General features: G+C 36.0%; 1 protein-coding gene across 2 annotated transcripts in view; it reads left to right on the forward strand.

The window, feature by feature from the left end:
- LOC150110447 (RUN and FYVE domain-containing protein 2-like) overlaps nt 1-18,625 on the forward strand; it is a 358,385-nt gene that overhangs the window by 332,148 nt on the left and 7,612 nt on the right. For both annotated transcript variants that reach the window (XM_090393911.1, XM_090393918.1), the window contains exons 14-15: nt 5,499-5,593; nt 15,012-15,138. In XM_090393911.1, the coding sequence (XP_090250037.1) occupies nt 5,499-5,593; nt 15,012-15,138 (222 nt within the window). The remainder of the gene's footprint in view (nt 1-5,498; nt 5,594-15,011; nt 15,139-18,625) is intronic.

Below are 18,625 nucleotides of genomic sequence, written 5' to 3' on the forward strand. Positions count from 1 at the left end.
ACAAGCCGGATTCAGGCCAAATACAGGCTCTCAGGATCAGATCTTCACTTTACGACAAATAGTTGAGAAAGCATGGGAATATAACAAAGATCTGTATTTAAGTTTTGTTGATCTGGAAAAGTCATATGACAAGGTGCCAAGAGAGAAGCTATTTGAAACACTATAGTTATATGGTGTCAATGGGGGATTATATCAAGTGATACTTAGTCTTTATTTGAGTTGTAAGTCAGCAGTTAGAATTGAAGGAAGTACAGGAAGATGGTTTAATGTTAAATCTGGTGTGAGACAAGGATGTACATTATCTATATGAATCACATTATGAATGAAAGTGTTAATAAACATGATATCAGAATTGGAGATGTTAATGTCAGCTCTTTGCTTTATGTGGACGATGTTATACTTCTAAATAAATCTCCTACAAGTTTGCAAGATTCCCTGACTAAATTGAATAATTGTTGTAATAGATATGGCATGAAGGTCAGCATCAAAAAAGACAAAGACAATGAAAATTGCAGAATCATTGAAAATGTCAACTGTGTTGTGAATGGAGAACCTGTGGAACAAGTAAAACATTCTACTTAGGCAAGATTTTCACTGAAAATGGTAAATTAAATATGGAAATAGACAACAGAATCAATAAAGCTGGTATGGTAGGAAGTCAACTGAATAAATTCATATGGAATAAGAGAAAAATTACTCGGAGCACTAAATTAGCTGTATACAAGACAGTGTTCAAACCAGTTTTAACTTATGGATCTGAGAGCTGGGTCAGAAATAAAATTACCAAAGACTAGAGACCACAGATATGAGAGTCCTGAGAAAGATTAGAGGCGTGAACAGATGGCATCAATGGCAATATCATATTAAAAAGTAGGATATTATGAAAGAACCTGACATTGTCAGCATTCAGGAATGCGTTAGCAGAGCTAATCTCAGGTGGTATGGTCACGTAAACAGAATGGGCGAGGAAAGATTAGCAAAACAAGTGTTCTCTGCCAGGTTGGCAGAGAAAAGACCCAGAGGAAGACCAAGATATAGATCGATTGATACAGTAAAAAATGCCTTAGAAGATAGAAATATAAGATCTGATAATATTGCAGTCTTGACAAGTAACAGACTGATTTGGAGTTAAATTGTAGATAGGAAGTTAGTAATGATGTAAATTTTTCATGTAGTACTATCATATCCTGTACACCTCTTGAGGGTACATGTCAGGAATTTGATGGTGATGACAAAATGGACTTTATTTTTAAACTGATATGTGATAATGTGGTTTTAAAGTGACATGAAGATTACATTTATACATCATCCAATTCTTTTCAAGCTATCTTTTCTATACTTTAGATTTATAGAATGAGAATAATATTTATATAATCTTAAGTGGAGGAAAGGAGGCAGGAGATAGTGTTATATTCTATTACACCATCCATCCACCATTTTTGGCAGTTGTTGCTACTGGCTTAAAAAAGTATGCTGTAAGTAATTGAGTACATACACACAGAGAGAGAGAGAGAGAAAGTGAGGTATATTATTCGAGCAGATATCTTTGGGCCTTTGTTAATGTTTTTGCCTTAGAGCAAAAGTATATATATATATATATGTATATATATATGTATATGTATCTACTAATTGTGTTCATTTTCCATAATAGAAAAGGCATTAAACCATTAGGAAGACATGATATGGCAAACTGTTATCTCATTTCTTTTTTTTTACTGAAGATGCATTTTTCGATCTTGGCTGTTTAAATGCACTAAAAATATATCTGTTGCATTTGGTCTATGAGACCAAATAGCAAACATGTCATCTACATAAGATAGTCTTATTAAGTGTTCAGTTTAGAAATTAGCTAATAGAGAGGGAAGGGGAAATATTTTAAGTTTTCTTTGCTAAGATAACACCTTCAGCTCAGTTGCCAAGACTACATCCATCTCAGAGGGAGCTTGCTAGGATTAAGCTTTCACTTTCCCCTTCCATTATCATTTAAATTATTTCAGTATATATGTAAATGGTTGTTAGTGCTTGTATATTTCTAGCAAGTGACTTGTGCTCAGATAATTCCAGCAAAATATCAGCAGACTGATTAAATTTATCAGTTTGTCTTATTTCACAAGGGTGGTCTGAAAAGTTCTTGGTCTAACAATGAAAAAACGAATTTATAACTTCAAAATTATTTTTATTTTTCAACATAAAATCCCTTAAGACAAGACTAATACATTTATTCCAGCGATGCTCCAGCACCATTATCCTGTCCCTGTAGTGGTACTCAGTAAGATCTGCAAAATATCCCTCTTCAGCTGCAATCACCTCTTGATTCGAAGAAAAGTGCTGACAAGGAAAAGTTTTAGTTTTGTGAAGAGATAAGTCAGAGGGAGCCAGATCTGTAGAATAGAGTGGATGTTCCAACAATTCATAGTGCAGATCCCTTAATTTTCCCATTGCCAAAACACCTTTGTGGGCAGGTGCATTGTCCTGAAGAAAGATGAGTCTTTTCTCATGAATTTTTTTCGCCTAGTCTGGTTAAAAGATCGGAAAAATATTCCCCAGTTATTGTTTTACCCTTTTCAAGATAATTAATAAACAAAATGCCTTAGCATCCCAAAACATCGATGCCATGACCTTTCCTGCTGATGGAATTGACTTTGTCTTCTTTGGCATTGAACAACCAGCTTCTGTCCACTGTTTTGACTGCTGTTTGGATTCTGGTGTGTAATGGTGAATCCCAGTCTCATCCATAGTAAGAAATCATGCACAAAATCAGTTTTATTCTTGTTAAAATGCTCCAAGCACTGTTCAGAGATTTTCATGCAAGTATGTTTTTGATTTGCTGTGAGCAAGCACTTCACCCATCTTGCACAAAGCATTTTCATTTGCAATTCTTCATGCAAAATATATCCTACACGTTCTTTTGAAATGCCTATAGTCTCAGCAATTTTACGCACTTTGACTTGCTGGTCATCTAATACCATATCATGCACTTGATCAATGATTTTTGGTGTTGTTATTGGGCATCCTTCATGTGGATCATCTTCAAGGCTGGTACAGCCACATTTAAACTCAGCAGCCCATTTCTTAATTGTCAAAAACAAAGGAGAAGAGTGCCCATAAACTTTTATGAACTTCGAATGAATTTCTTTTCGCGTTAAACCTTCTTTTACAAAGAATTTTATAACCACACAATACTCAATTTTATTCATTTCAAGGGATACAGATAGCACTTTTGCTTCAGTCAGCTGTATAAAACAAACTACTTGATGGAATGATGTGCAATTTCACATGGATGCTTATGACAGATGTACCAACTTAGAAAAAAAATCTTGCTGATAGTGTTGCCATCTATGGTTGAGGCTGAGAACTTTTCAGACTACCCTTCTATGTTGTAGTTAGTATGATAACAAAAAAAAAAAAAATGTATTATTAGTAAGTTGGGTTACTCATTTTGAGTACTTTTTATAAAAAGTGCATTAGTTTGAGAAACTCAATGTTTTATTTATTTATTTTTGTGATGACCCCCACATATGCAAGGTCGCAGGACCTATAACACAACAGTGACATGTGTGGGAAAGTAATAAGAAGAAAGAATTAATCTATTAATATTTATTAAAAAGTTGGGAATGTATACATTGGGAGTAGCAGGGGGAGATTGTTCTAAAGAACAGAGGTGGATGGAATGAAGTAGGATGATAAGTTTGTTCAGCTTGTTTTGAGTGTATGTAGCAGTGTATGTATTCTATAGGAAAGTTATTGAAGGGAATCAGTGAAATAGAGAGAGAGAGGATCACTTATTAAGTGGATTGTCCTGTTGTATGTGTCATCAAGAATTCTTAGAGAGGTTTTAGATTTACCACCCTAAATGTGAGAACAATATTCCAAGGCTGGTCAAATCTGAGACTTATAATGTGTTAGGAGTTGAGTAGGAGAGAAGTAATGTTTTGAACAAAAAAGAACACCAATCTGGCTGAGGAGGTTATTGATGTGATATATTTTTGGTAGGATGAGATGTGATTATTATTAACTAACCAATAATAAATAGTTTTTGTAATATAACATTAGCTGAATGTGCAAAAATGTGCCTGCTCACCTGAAGCAGAATGGACATGTTACAAGCATGCTACCACCAGACATATGACAAACAAAATATAGCCCAATGTGAACATGTTAGTTATTTTACTCAGAATGGTAGGTGACCCCACAAACTTTTTGTAATAAACATTGTTTTCATTCTTTCTTTGTTTCTAACTATGGGTTACTTTACTTTCTCTCTGTCCCTCTCCCTCTGGTCATTATATTCTATCACCACACTTCTTGCATTGATGAGATGAGATGAAATAAAATTTCTTTAATGTTGCTGCAGCATAGTCAGTATTGATGATGCTCTTTGACTAGAAAGACCTCATATATCAATTTTCCTTGAATACTGTCTGCAGTGCAAGGAACATCAATATGAAAGTTCTTTTCGATAATAAATTATTATTATCATCATCTGAGACTCCCAGTCAAGGACTCATTGAAGGAAGCTATACATCATTCAATCTGGCTATCATACCATAACCTTCCCTTAAACTCATTCACACTAAATGCACTCACTACCTCAAAAGCAAACTATTCTACTCACTCATTGCTCTGTGTGAGAGAAATCTAGCTCTTACCCCTTTCTTAACCATGAACAAACTTAACTTTTATGGATTCCCCTGTGTCCTCTTCCTACCCTCCATATAACAAAAATTTTCATCAGATGATATCTTTTACAACTCTACAAAGTTTGTAGACCTCTATCATATCATCCCTTTTTCTCCTGTTAACCAGAGTCTGTAGTCCACATACTTGCAATCTGTCCTCATAATCTAAATTCCATAGTTCCCAATATAATATTTGTAACTCTTCTTTGCATCCTTTCCACAGCTTCTTTATCCCCTTGGAACCCAGGAGACATAATCTGTGCACAGTAGTCCAGGTGTGGTCTTATTAAGGCAAGGCCTTGTAAAGAGGCAAAATGACTTCCTTAACCTACTTGTCAAGGTTCACTTCAACATCACAATTATCCTTTGAGTTGTATTTGCAGTTTTTGCTATATGACCTTTGAACTTCGGATTCCTATCTACCATCACACCAAGATCTCTAGCCTCATTAGTTTCTTTTAGCAAATTTAATTAAACTGAGTTAACCAGTGTCGTATGAAGATGAATTTTTCCTTTCAAAAACTCAATTTTTTTTCCCTCAGAAACACACTATTTTTTTATAGAACATGTACAGTGGCAGACATAGCAGTATTAGAATCCAAGTTACCTTGCTATAACTGACTGCTGTCCTTAATACATAAAACTAAGATGGGATTGAAATAAGAACTCTCTATTAGTATAATATTGAATATTTTTTTTTAAATTTGCAGATCAGAAATTGGCACTTTTTTGCAAACAGTCTTTTTAACTTATCTTAGAAACAAATAGTAAAACTGCATTTCTTTCATTTATGATAATTTTGTTGCTATTATATGCCAGGAACACAACAAATTGAAAGAAGAACATAGCATCTTGAAGAAAAAATGTGCAGAACATGAGCTAACATTAGAAGAAATTGGCACTCAATTGAGAGAGTAAGTTAGCATTTATATCAATGATATCAGCATAGTAATATGAAATTTTTAATTAATGTCTCATTTCAACTTCTTATAACTCTTTTGACTTCTCTGGATCCCAGTAGATTCATCTTGTAGTTCCAAAGAAATAAAACAAAACATCTATAAATTTAATTAATTTTGAATATTTCACCTGTTTTATGAAAAGGCTTTTATAGGGGACAGCATTTTTTTAAAAAAGCCACAAGGTCTCAAGCATTACACAATAGAGTAAGCAATCACAAAACAAAACTATATTAGGAAATTTTCTCTTAGGCAGCCAAGACAGCTAAAGCAGATGTAATTGGTTGCTAGACATCTTTTACATTATAAAGTATGTATTAATGCTGGCTTTTCAGACCATGCCTTGCACCCTTTCCAGAAGATTCAACAGAGAAAAACCACACTGCTATATGGAAGCAAATATAAATTATATAGAGAGAGAGATTTTCTATAATCAACTCTGAAATATATGTATTTTTGATTGCAATTATGACAGTAAATCAAACACTGAAACATACATATACAAAATGCTTAATGATTCTTTATGAATTTAAATATTTTGATCTGAATGTATAAGATCATCATCAGTAGACAGACAGTTCGACAGGGTAGAATATCAACATAAGATTTCAAAAGATATGAGCGGCATATTAGTATAATAAAGTACGTAAGTACGGTAGATTGTAAAATGATTTTAAAAAAAAATAAACTATTGCTTGCAACTAATAAAGATAAGACTTTCCCAAATTTTAAGTAAAGAAACACAGTTATTACAGTTTAAGTTAGGATGACACTCCTTGAACAGACACTCAAATTTAAACAGCAGTGGTGTAGTAGATGAGTTTTAGTCAAGAAGATTTTGTAATGAGTCATAGTTTTTTTTCCTTCAGTATCAGCTCCATTCCTGTACTGTTCATGCTGTCTTTCATTATCTAAAATTTGGAGTATCTTATCCTTATTGGTTACAAGCAATAGTTTTGTTCAATAACACTGCGATCTATTGCACTGCATTATGCTGGCATGTAGCTCATATCTTTTGAAATCCATTGTTGATATTATACCTTGCTGAATTGTCTATTCACCGATATTACATAATGATTAGGATGATCTATTATGTTCATATCAAACTATTTAATATGTGAATACATGCTTCAATGTTTCTCATAGTAAGGCTTAATGAAAAGACTACAGTGCAGATAAATAATTAAACATAAGTTTAATCAGTCCAATCATTCCTGTATTTAGTCTCTGTCATAGAGTCATCATCAGGAATACACTTTTTTGACTATTTTTTAATATTGTATCATATTAAAAAATTGTAATAGCACACACTAAAAAACACACAGCACATTAAGTGAAGAAGTTAGACTAGATCCTTATCCTAAGACCTCTGTATTACTTCAACCCTCGTATCTCTTCTTGGTCTGGCTCCCACCGAGGAGACCTCAATAAGGTATGGGAAGGGTAACTACCCAGACCTAAACCAGTCTGGGTAGTTGCCCTTCCCATAATTCTTAGCATTATATACACCTGAAAGGTGTGTATAATGATGGATGAAAGGATGTGTGCTTTGCATTATGGAATGCTAAGATAATGTGAAGCAATTAGCCCCTATATACAAAGTAGCCTAGTTGTGAAGATATTTCTCATGTAAACTTTATTTGCTAACATATGGATAAAAGATTAAAAATAATATAATTTCTTGGCATCTTTAATTTAAAGTCCTATGAGGGATCCTCTCTATAGTTGCTGTTGGCTAGCCTTAGCTGTTGAGCAGGATGGCTAAGAATTAATGTTTCCCCAATCTTGGGAAGTTTAACACAACCATATTTATTAAAATTAGTGATTTTTAAAAATCTGCTGCAGATTGTAAAAAATAGTCTTTCAAGTTTGTATTTACTGTGGCTGATTTTGCACACTCTAACTTTACAAAGCATGGTCAGCAAAGCCCTTGGCCATAGTCATGATGGGGAATCTATTTCTTATGTTTATCAAGGATGTTGGCAGCTCTCAATTTGACCATAATATAAGTTGCAAGAACACACAACCTTGTAAACACTCGGAACAGAGAGGGGAGAAAGTGGATCCTTAGAAGAATGGATAAGAACAGCCAGCTTCAAATGAGTTTTGAAAGCAGTACGAAGATTATGTTTCTTTAAAGTTCTAGCTATTTTCTGATGATCCCTGAAACATCAAAAAGCTTCTAAAAATGTTACTTCTTGGCCTCCTGAAGTAATTAAAAAACTCAAACCTTTTGGGTGCTCCCCTCCACTACAGATATATGGATTGCCTAAAATTCATAAACCCAATATCTCTCTCCTTCCCATAGTACATGCTCCTGACTCTTCCCCTCCTCCCATTGTTTACATTTTTATCTCCACTTACTGGGGACTTCACTTCATCTTATATTAAAAATTCTGCTCATTTCGCATCTTTAATTCAAAACTTAGTTTGAAATAACAGTCATATCATGCTGAGCTTTGATGTCATCACCTTGTTATTTACCATTATTCTCCCTTTGTGGCACTTAAACTTTATTGAAAAAATTTTCCCTCCTGACATTATTGATCTCTTTAATTTTGTCATCCATCTTGGTTACTTCACTTGGACATCATATCTAAACAGATAGAGAGTATAGCAATAAGGTTCTCCTCTAACCAATTTCTATATAAAGCATTTTGAAAAACATGTACTTGATACTGCCTTTCTTAAACCTTCTATCTGGATAAGCTAGATTTATGATGTGTTCTCTATTTGGCTGCATGACTCAGACACATTTGATTCTTACCTCTTCCACCTAAACAGTCGCCATCCCAGAATCCAGTTCACTATAGAAAAAGAAAATAACAAAGCCTGTCTTTTCTAGATACTCTAACCTCACATCTTCCTAATGGCACCCTTTCTTTTGCAGTTTACAGAAAATCCACCCAACAAGTAGATATATACACAAACTTTCTTTCCTCCCCCCCTCCCTCCCAATAATATGGTGTTATTAAAACCCTTGTTAACAGAGCCTCCAACCTCCATTCCAAACAGGCATCCTTCACAGCTAAACTGTCTTTTATTTGTTACACCTTTTTGTCTAATGGCTAGATTGCCAAAAAGATGAACAAATTAGTTGTTCCTTCCCCCCCCCCCCCACCTCAACATACAAATTATAGTAATGCTATTACTATTCCCTATATCCAGGGCATGTTGGTAATAATAGCCAGATTTCTAGAGAAATGTAATCTTTACACTGCTTTCAGACCTCATTTGAAGCTAGATGCCCTTGTCTGCTCTCCTAATAATGCACTCCCTCACTTCTCTGTTCCAGATATTTACAAGGTTTTGTGTTCTTGCAACTTATCATATTATGGTTAAACACCGGGAGATCTTTGATAAATGCAAGAAATTTATCACCCTAGTCTAAATAAATAATGCTGTATTGAACTTCCCAAGATTTAGGAAACATTAATTCTTAGGTCTCCCACCCAACAGCTAAGGGTAGCCAATGGCACCATAGAGGACATCCCTCATAGGACTGGTCTTCCAGTCTAACTTCTTTATTTTTTATTTTATTATTATTACTTTGTGTGTATTAATACAATTTTAATATTGTATTCCTGATAATATCTCTAGTGACAGAGACTAAATATAGGAATGATTAAACTTGTGCTCAATTGTTTTTCTGTGCTGCATTCTTTCCTTTAAACCTTATTATGAGTTTAGTCCAGCACCTAAGCCTAAATACTTACTTCAGTGTTTTAGTTCTAAAATATGTTTACCAAACTTCAAGAATGATGACTGCTCTTGTTTTCTGAAGAGTTGGAAGACTGTAATCCTTAACTTCTCATTAATTTAAGGATTATCATCCTTAATTAACATTGTTTATCTGTTAGCACAATATTACTATTTTTTTAAAAACTTTTGTATGCATTTCTTATAATTTCTCATGAAGTACAGTTCAAGCTCTTACTGCCTAACTGCTTTTTCAATGGGCTTCAATTAAGATTCTACAGTTATGTTGCTAATAGAAGAAAGGATGAATATGTGTTTAGGAGGGACAGAGAGAATAAAATGGGGGGAGGGGTATTATTGATGATAGCTGATGAACTGCAGCCAAGGAGAATTGAAGTTGTATCGCAGGATAGTGAAAGGAGCTCATTTGAGGCTATTTGGTGTGAGATTGAGACTGGCAGAATAAAATATACAGTTGGGTGCTGCTATAGACCAGGTGATGGAATAGATGGTGGAGATAGTATGCATAGGGAAATTGATGAAATGAGTGGAAGGAGGGTAATTATTATGGGGGATTTCTACTTTGGTAACATTGATTGGAAGGAGGAGAGGACACATGTGAGGAAGGAAAAGGATTTTATTCAATTATTAAGGGATAACTATCTGAGACAGCATGTAATTGAAAATACTAGGGGTGTGAGAGTGCTTGACCTGGTAATATCATCTGAGAATTTGACTGTAATGAATATGACCATGTTGCCACCTATTGGTGAGAGTGATCATGAGGTCTTGACCTGGGAGGTGGCTAAAGGTGTGGAATTTTCGATTAAGACAGGGTATATGTGGAATTACCGTACTGGCAAGTATGACAAGCTTAGGAGATTGCTTGGATCAGTGCCATGGCATGTACAACTGCAAGGGCTGGACGTCGATAGAGCATGGGAAGTGGTCAAGGAGCATTTATAGGAGGTAATGGCTGATTGTACACCTAGGGTCCGAATAGTAAAACAAGTAGGGGTTAAATGGATGAATAACACCATTAAGCTTGAGCTGCAAAAAAAGAAACAACTGTGGAGGGAATATAAAGAAAGGGGTGACCTGCAGGCACACGAACGGTATAAAGTGCAGGCCAGAAAGGTAACGAGTGTGGTAAAAAAAGCAAAAGCAGATTATGAAAGGAAACTAGCTTTGCAAGCAAAAGAGAATCCAAAACAGTTCTTTCTATATGCTGCAAGCAAGAAAAAAACTGTACACGGCAAAATGATTTTAAGGAATGACGATGGTAAGGAGGTCACTGAATCAGTCGATATAGTGGAGTTACTGAGCGCGCACTTTGCAAAAGCATATCATCCAGGTGGTGACATTGAAAAAGTGAAGGAACCATTAGTTTATACGGGAATAGTGATGAATGAAGTGGAGGTGACTAGTCTATTACAGAACCTTAATGTGAACACATCTGTGGGATTGGATGGTATATCGGCACGGGTCTTGCGTGAAGCGGCTAAAGAATTATCAGTACCCTTGACCATGTTGTTTAATCTGAGTCTCAGGTCTGGCTTAGTCCCGAAGGTGTGAAAAGAGGGGAAAATAGTTTCACTGCATAAAGGAGGATCCAGGACTACGGTTGCAAATTACCGACCGATCAGCATATCAGGAGTTGTTGTCAAGGTCTTAGAGAAAGTAGTCAAGGAAAAAATATAGGAATGGATTGATGAAAACGAGATACTGTACAGGGGACAGCATGGCTTTGTGAAGGGTAGATCATGCTTCAGTAACTTGCTCAAGTTTTATAACAAGGTGACGGCTGAACTGGATAAGGGAAAAAATGGGTTTACAGTGATACTGCTGGACCTGGCAAAGGCGTTTGACAGGATACCACATGGAATACTAATCCGTAAACTACAACATATGGGAATGGATATAGGGTTGGTGAGATGGATAGGTGGTTGGTTGATGGAGAGATATCAAAGAGTAGTTTATTCAGGAGTAGAGTCCAAAAGATGGGCCTGTGACTAGTGGTGTGCCGCAGGGTTCTGTTCTTGGACCACTGCTGTTTAATCTGTTCATTAACGATATAGGGAAGGATCTAAGCGGAACAATTCATTTGTTCGCTGATGATGCAAAGTTGGGTAGGGCAATTGTGAATGCAGAAGATGTCAAAGTCTTGCAGGATGACTTAGATAGATTGGAGTTCTGGGCTAATGAGAATGGATGTCAATTTAATGTGACAAAATGTAAGGTTATGCATTTTGGGGTGAAAAGATTAGCAGCAGTATACTACATTGGTGGAACTGTACTCCAAGAGATTGATGAGGCCAGGGACTTGGGAGTGTTGGTGGATAAGGAGATGAAGTTTAGGGGGCACACTGCAAAAGTAGCTAAATCAGCTCATCAACTCACTTGGTTGTTGAAAAATACCTTGACGAGCAGAGACAAGCAAGTTATTGTACCTCTGTACCGGGCCTTGATAAGACCTCATCTCGATTACTGTGCCCAGATTTGGTCACCTTGGTTCCTTCTTGATGGGGAGGAGGTGGAGAGGATCCAGAGGCGAGTGACTAAGATGATAACAGGTCTATGGAATGAACCATATGAGAACAGGTTGAGGATTTGTGGGTTGCAGAAACTAGTTGATAGGCAGAGGAGGGGAGATATGATTGAGACATTCAAATTGCTAAAGGGATTCTATAGGATTAATTCAGAGGATATTTTTGAGATCAGGACTGGTGGTGGGAGAACTAGGGGACACTTATGGAAGCTGGGCAAGAGTGTGGTTAGCAGGGGTGTTAGAGCTGGGTTCTTTACTTTTAGAGTGGTAAATGAGTGGAATAAGCTGCCAGAGTCTGTTGTGGGTGCTATGACGGTGAACGAGTTCAAGACAAGGTATGATAGATACTGTGAGAATGTAATCGCATAGTTGTGTGGACATGATGTTTAGGGCCTCCCTCGATGAGTCTAAGGACTCCTGGAGTCGCCCGAAATAATAATAATAATAATATAGAAGATTGACTTGAGTTACTGGAGATGAAACATGAATCACATATGCAGAAGATGTAAATGTTCTGCATATGTGAATGGAAATGAAATGTGAATGTTCAATGAGTATTTTGGTAGTGTTTCATGTGGGGGAGGGAGGGTAGGAGTTGTGTTGAATAACAGGAAGGAGGACAGAAACTGGCTGGTCAAGAATGGTAAATGTTTAGGATATTAAGCAACATTCATATTAACAAGGTTATGGGACGGGATAGACTATTACCATAAGTATTAGCAGAATGTGAGAAAACAGCTAGCAGTATCCTTGATTATTCAACAAAAGTCTGGCAATGGGAACATCCCCTGAAGAATTGAAAGAGGGAAAATAGTTCCACTGCACAGGGAAGAATTCAAGTTATTGGTGTCCAACTATAGAACAGTATGTATGAGGGTGGTCTGAAAAGTTCTCGGCCTAACGATTAAAAAACAAATTTATAATTTCAAAATTATTTTTATTTTTCAATATGATCTCCCTTAAGATTAATACATTTATTCCAGCAATGCTCCAGCAAAAAATTATCCTGTCCCTGTAGTGGTTCTTAGTAAGATCTGCAACTGCAATCACCTTGATTCAAAGAAAAGCACTGACCAGCGAGGAAGAGTTTTAGTTTTGGGAAGAGATAGAAGTCAGAGGGAGCCAAATCTGTGGAATAGGGTGGATGTTCCAACAATTCATAGTGGGAATCCTTTAATTTTCCCATTGCCAAAACACCTCTGTGGGCAGGTGCACTGTCCTGATGAAAGATGATTTTTTTTCTTCTGCAAACCGGGTCTTTTCTCACGAATTTTTTCATCCAGTGTGGTTAAAAGATCGGAATAATATTCCCCGGTTATTGTTTTACCCTTTTTAAGATAATTAATAAACAAAATGCCTTTAGCATCCCAAAACACTGATGCCATGACCTTTCCTGCTGATGGAACTGACTTTGTCGTCTTTGGCACTGAACAGTGTCCACTGTTTTGATTGCTGTTTGGATTCTGGTGAGTAATGGTGAATCCCAGTCTCATCCATAGTAATAAATTGATGCCCAAAATCAGTTTTATTCTTGTTAAAATGCTCCAAGCACTTCAGAAATTTTCATGCGAGTGCATTTTTGATGTGCTGTGAGCAAGCGTGACACCCATCTTGCATAAAGCTTTTTCATTTTCATGCAAAATATATCCCACACGTTATTTTGAAATGCCTATTGTCTCAGCAATTTCACTCACTTTGACTCTCCGGTCATCCAATACCATATCGTGCACTTGATCAATGATTTCTGGTGGTGTTATACTTTTTGAAAATCCTTCATGTAGATCATCTTCAAGGCTGATACGACCATGTTTAAACTCGGCAGCCCATTTCTTAATTGTCAAAAACGAAAGAGAAGAGTGCCCATAAACTTTTATGAACTTCGAATGAATTTCTTATTGGTGTTAAACCTTTTATAAAGAATTTTATAACTGCACGATATTCAATATTATCCATTTCAAGAGATACAGGCAACACTTTTGCTTCAGACAGCTGTATAAAATAAACTACTTGATAGAATGACTTGCAATTTCACATGGATGCTTATGACAGATGTACCAACTTAGAAAAAAAAAATCTTGCTTATAGTGTTGTCATCTATGGTTGAGGCCGAGAACTTTTCAGACCACCCTTGTATATCAGGTGTAGTGGTGAAGGTGTTAGTTAGGTGAAAGTTGAAAAGTCCTTATGAAAGTTCACATGCATTGAAGGATGAAAATCTCTGTTTTCTTTTGGAAACTTGGGAGTTCTCATCAGGCAAATGGATGTAGAGAACATGTACAATTAATGCATAATGGTCTCATAGAAGGGGAAAACTACCCACATCCATATGCAAGAACCTAATTTGCTTTCAGGTGTAAAAGTTGTTTTATTTCAGAGAAATGTTCTTCACATCATTCATGAGAAATGAAGACAGGTTTTTGTCTATCCAAACAAAACATTTGCATCATTCTTCTGACTTTGGTATGGAGGCATTTAAAGAAACTCTGACTAAATATTAAGCAAAGATATTGAAGGCTAATGTGCAGTACACAATTCAAAAAATTCAGAGGCATGAAGAAGTTGTGGATTGGACATTTGTAGAATACTCATCATACATCCTTCTCTTGCTTTTTCAGTTAAATGTGATCTACAAAGACACAAGTTTGACTTGGATGTAGAAGCAAAACATAGCTAGAGCAATGTAACAAATGTAGCATACAAAGGTCATTATTTCATAAAGGAAACTATATCCAAGTCGTAGGATACTAAATAATATAAACTGTGAATAATGTCCCTTGTTGCCTGAGTGGATGTCATCTCTGTCTCCTTCTAAATAGGCTGTGGCTTTGAATTCAATTGTGGACTTGTTGGATATTTGTGAAATATCCTTAGCTGGTAGATGCATTTTGTTACCAAGTATAAGACTACTGTTCTGCTTATTGGTCCCACAGAGAAATATTGCAGTGAATTATTTAATTCACTAAAAGAATCCTAAAAGAATGTTTTGTGAAGAGTATTTTTGTTTAACTGGTAATGTGTTTTTCTATATAACATTTTTGTGCATAATGTGTATGCATTTATATTCTTTAAAACTTTGTTTATTACGGATCTTCAGTACATTATGTTATTTTGGTACAATTATTACAGATCAAAGTTAGAAGTAGATGATTTGCGGGAAACACATCTTACCTTAAAAGAAGCAGTATGGACTGATGACAAAGAAGCTTCTCATTGTAAACAGTGCAACAAACCATTCTCGGTGGCAAGACGTAAAGTATGAAATAGTTATGAGTATTGCTTTTTTTAGACATACTTTTGACTTATACTTTTGCACAGTTTTCAAAGTTTTTTTACATATAATCTACCATGTTTTAGTAATATTATCATCATGCCTCAGTGCAGTTCTAACCTTGTCATGAAAAATTCTCATGAACTATCACATTTTTCATTCTGTATTTGAAACTCAGTGACAATTGTTACGCTTGCACACTCTCTACTGATGCATCCCATTCTTTTTCTCCATCCATTTTGTGAATGATTTTATCTCTGTTAATTTGATAACCTCCATCTCCCTAACCTAGACATCTTGCTCAATCTACCTATTTTCTTCTATGCATCGAGCTCTATAAAACGTATTTCCTTAATCTGTCCTCTTAGCCAACATTCAAAATTCTTGTTATTATCTTAGCTACTCTTTTCTAGACTTCTTCATCTCTCTCTCTCTCTCTCTCTCTCTCTCTCTCTCTCTCTCTCTCCCCCCCCCCCCTCCCTTTCTCCCTCCCTCCTGGGTCTTATATGCCACCATGCATTATAGTGACATTCCCTACCCAGACCAATTGTAACCTTTATTTGAGGTCTCATCAATGGGAATTTCTCAGAGATATTCAAAGTTGTTTTGATGATTTATAAATGTAAATAGCAAAAATGGTTTATCACTGTATAATTGTAATACCCTGGATTAGAGATAGTTGTAACAAGTTTTTTTGCTGATATTAAGGCTTAGGTGCTGATTTGAGCTTATAAATGGATTTAACGGAATGAATACAACACTGCACTGAGAAATAATTAAACGTGGGTTTAATTGTTCTGATATATCATCTCTGTCTTAGAGACATCTTTAGGGATACAATGTAAAAATCATACTAGCACACACAAAACAGTTAGTGGAAGAAGTAGACTAGGAGCCTAAAGTTCTATGAAGCCTTTATGGTTGCTGTTGACTACCTTGGCTGTTGGGTGGGTGATAGAAGAGTTAATGTTTCCCAAATCTTAGGAAGTTTAGTATAACCATTTAGTTTTAGATAACATGGCGAGTTTCAACATCCCTTCTTTATTCACCAATATTTCCCATTCTAACACTCTTACTTGCCTCCCCCCCCCTCCCAACATCATTGATTGCTTAAATTTTTCCATCCATACTGGTTACTTCATTTACCAGAACACCATGTATAAACAGGTGACAGGTATAGCCATGGGTGCTCCCCTCTCTCCTGTAGTCAGTTTCTATATACTTATTGTTACGTGAGACCTCTAGGGAGTCAAGGACTCGTTGAGGGGAGGCTAGATATCTCACACACACATCACCTGTCATACATTTTCTTGAATTCGTTCACACTACCTGCACTCACCATCTCTAAAGGCAATCCATTCCAATCATGCACTATACTATGAGAGAAAAATGTAGCTCTTACCATCTTCTTGACTACATTTATTCTCTATTTCTATGGATGCCTTCCCCATCCTTCGTAAAAATTACATCTACTAGTATCCTGTATGACCTTTTCAAAAATTTCCTAGTGTCCATTATATCATCCCGTTTTATCCTGTTTGCTAGTATCTGCAATCCACTAATTCTCAATCTGTCTTCATAATCTACATTCCAAGTCTCATATCATCTTTAACATACTCTTTTGCACTTAATCCATTGTTTCAGCATCACGACAGAAACCAGGAGACCAGATCTGCACACAATTACTAGGAAAAATGACTTCCATATCCTTACATGTCAAGGTTTATTTTAGCATTGCAATTATCTTCTGAGTTATATTTGAAATCTTTGCTATATGGCCCTTGACCTTCAACTTTTTGTCCATTAAAACTCTGAGATCCTCTAGCATAATTCCACCAATCTAATATGACATTGGAAATCTTATTGTATCAGAGTGCATAACTTTACATTTACTAACATTGAATTGATAGCTATTTTCACATGCACACAATTCCAGCTTATTCAAATCAAGTATTGCTTATCATTTTCATCTGAATAGACTGCAAGCACTGCATTATCATTTGCATTTCTGATTACCATGCTTATGATATTTGTTGATAATTTGCATTATCAACAAATTGCTGTTTGTTTCTTGTCAAATCCATCCCAATGTTATTAATCTAAACATTGAATAACAATGAACTAAGGACTGATCCATGTGTTAAACTTTAATCTGACAGATCCCCACATACACCATCATTTGATAGCTATCAGTTAGCCATCCTCTTATCCACATTAATGCATTATAATTCAGTTTCATAACTTCCAGTTGATGCAACTGTTCTGTCAAAAGCTTTTGCAAATTCCAAAAGTATCATACTTGTCTAAATCAGTGGTAACATTATTATAAAATGTGAGCACATTTGAGCAACATGATCCCTTTGTAAACCACTCTGTCCATTGCAAAGTGTAGATTCTCTATCAATCCATTTATATATGTATGTGAGCTCTCTTACCAACTTTTCCAAAATCTTTACCACCACTCCAGGGTACTGATAGGTCAACAGCTAGTTGCCTGATAGTACTGATAGGTCAACAGCTGAGGCAACAATGAGTTGTCTCAGTCCTGAAGATACTTCAGTTCAGGTGCAAACTTTTGTTTGCTTACACTTGGATAAAGGATTAAACTAAATTTATTATAGTCTAACCAACTGAGAAAAACTTCCGCAGCTAGATACATCTTTGCATTGCCATTGTGCAATCATATATTCTCTCCACTCCTGTGGAATATCACCTGTTCTGAAATTCAAGTTATATAGCCTGGTCAAAGGAACAGCCGGTTCAGCTGAAGATTATTTTAGCATTTGTGTTGATATCCCATCTGTATCCCCCACCCCATTACCAAATTCTTATTTAGTTTGTGCAACAACTTTAGTACCTTCTCCTCGTACATCTGAGGTACTTCACTCAGTGAAGAAGTAATGGTGAACTTAATGTTCACCATTACTTCTTCACTGAGTGAAGCACCAAGCTGAAACAAGAATATAATACTCCAAGCTGAAACAAGAATATAATTTCTTGGCAACTTTAATTTATAAACAAGTGAAAAAGCTTTCCTCTACTAGCTCTAATACAGAATATTTAAAAAAGTTCTTACACCTTTACACTACCTTGTATATGGGAACTATATTACTTTTGCATTACTTCAACCTTATCTCTTCTGGGTTTGGCTCCAACTGATCCTGGAGAGTACAGCAGTTCTGCTTGATGACAGGTTTTTTGCCTGTTACTGAGCAGAACCACTGCTGAGTTTTCTGTCCTGTAGTGATTCTGGTCAGAAGTGATGAGCTTAGTAGTGACCCTAGTCAATGAGGTTTGGAGTAATCTTGGAAATTCCTCAGAGTTTTTAGAGAAGTACTCCCCCACACTTTAACAGTACCTCAATAGCGTTGAAAGCTGGTCTGGTTAATGGCATTTCCCATAATGCATACCATTTTGCACACCCAAAAGGGTGTGTGTGTGCTTTGCATTGTGGGATGCTATGGCAGTTAAT

This window comes from Typopeltis vanoorti, chromosome 1 (assembly GCF_054136105.1).
Source record: "Typopeltis vanoorti isolate ZY-2024b chromosome 1, IOZ_Tvanoo_1.0, whole genome shotgun sequence".
Lineage (NCBI taxonomy): Eukaryota > Metazoa > Arthropoda > Arachnida > Uropygi > Thelyphonidae > Typopeltis > Typopeltis vanoorti.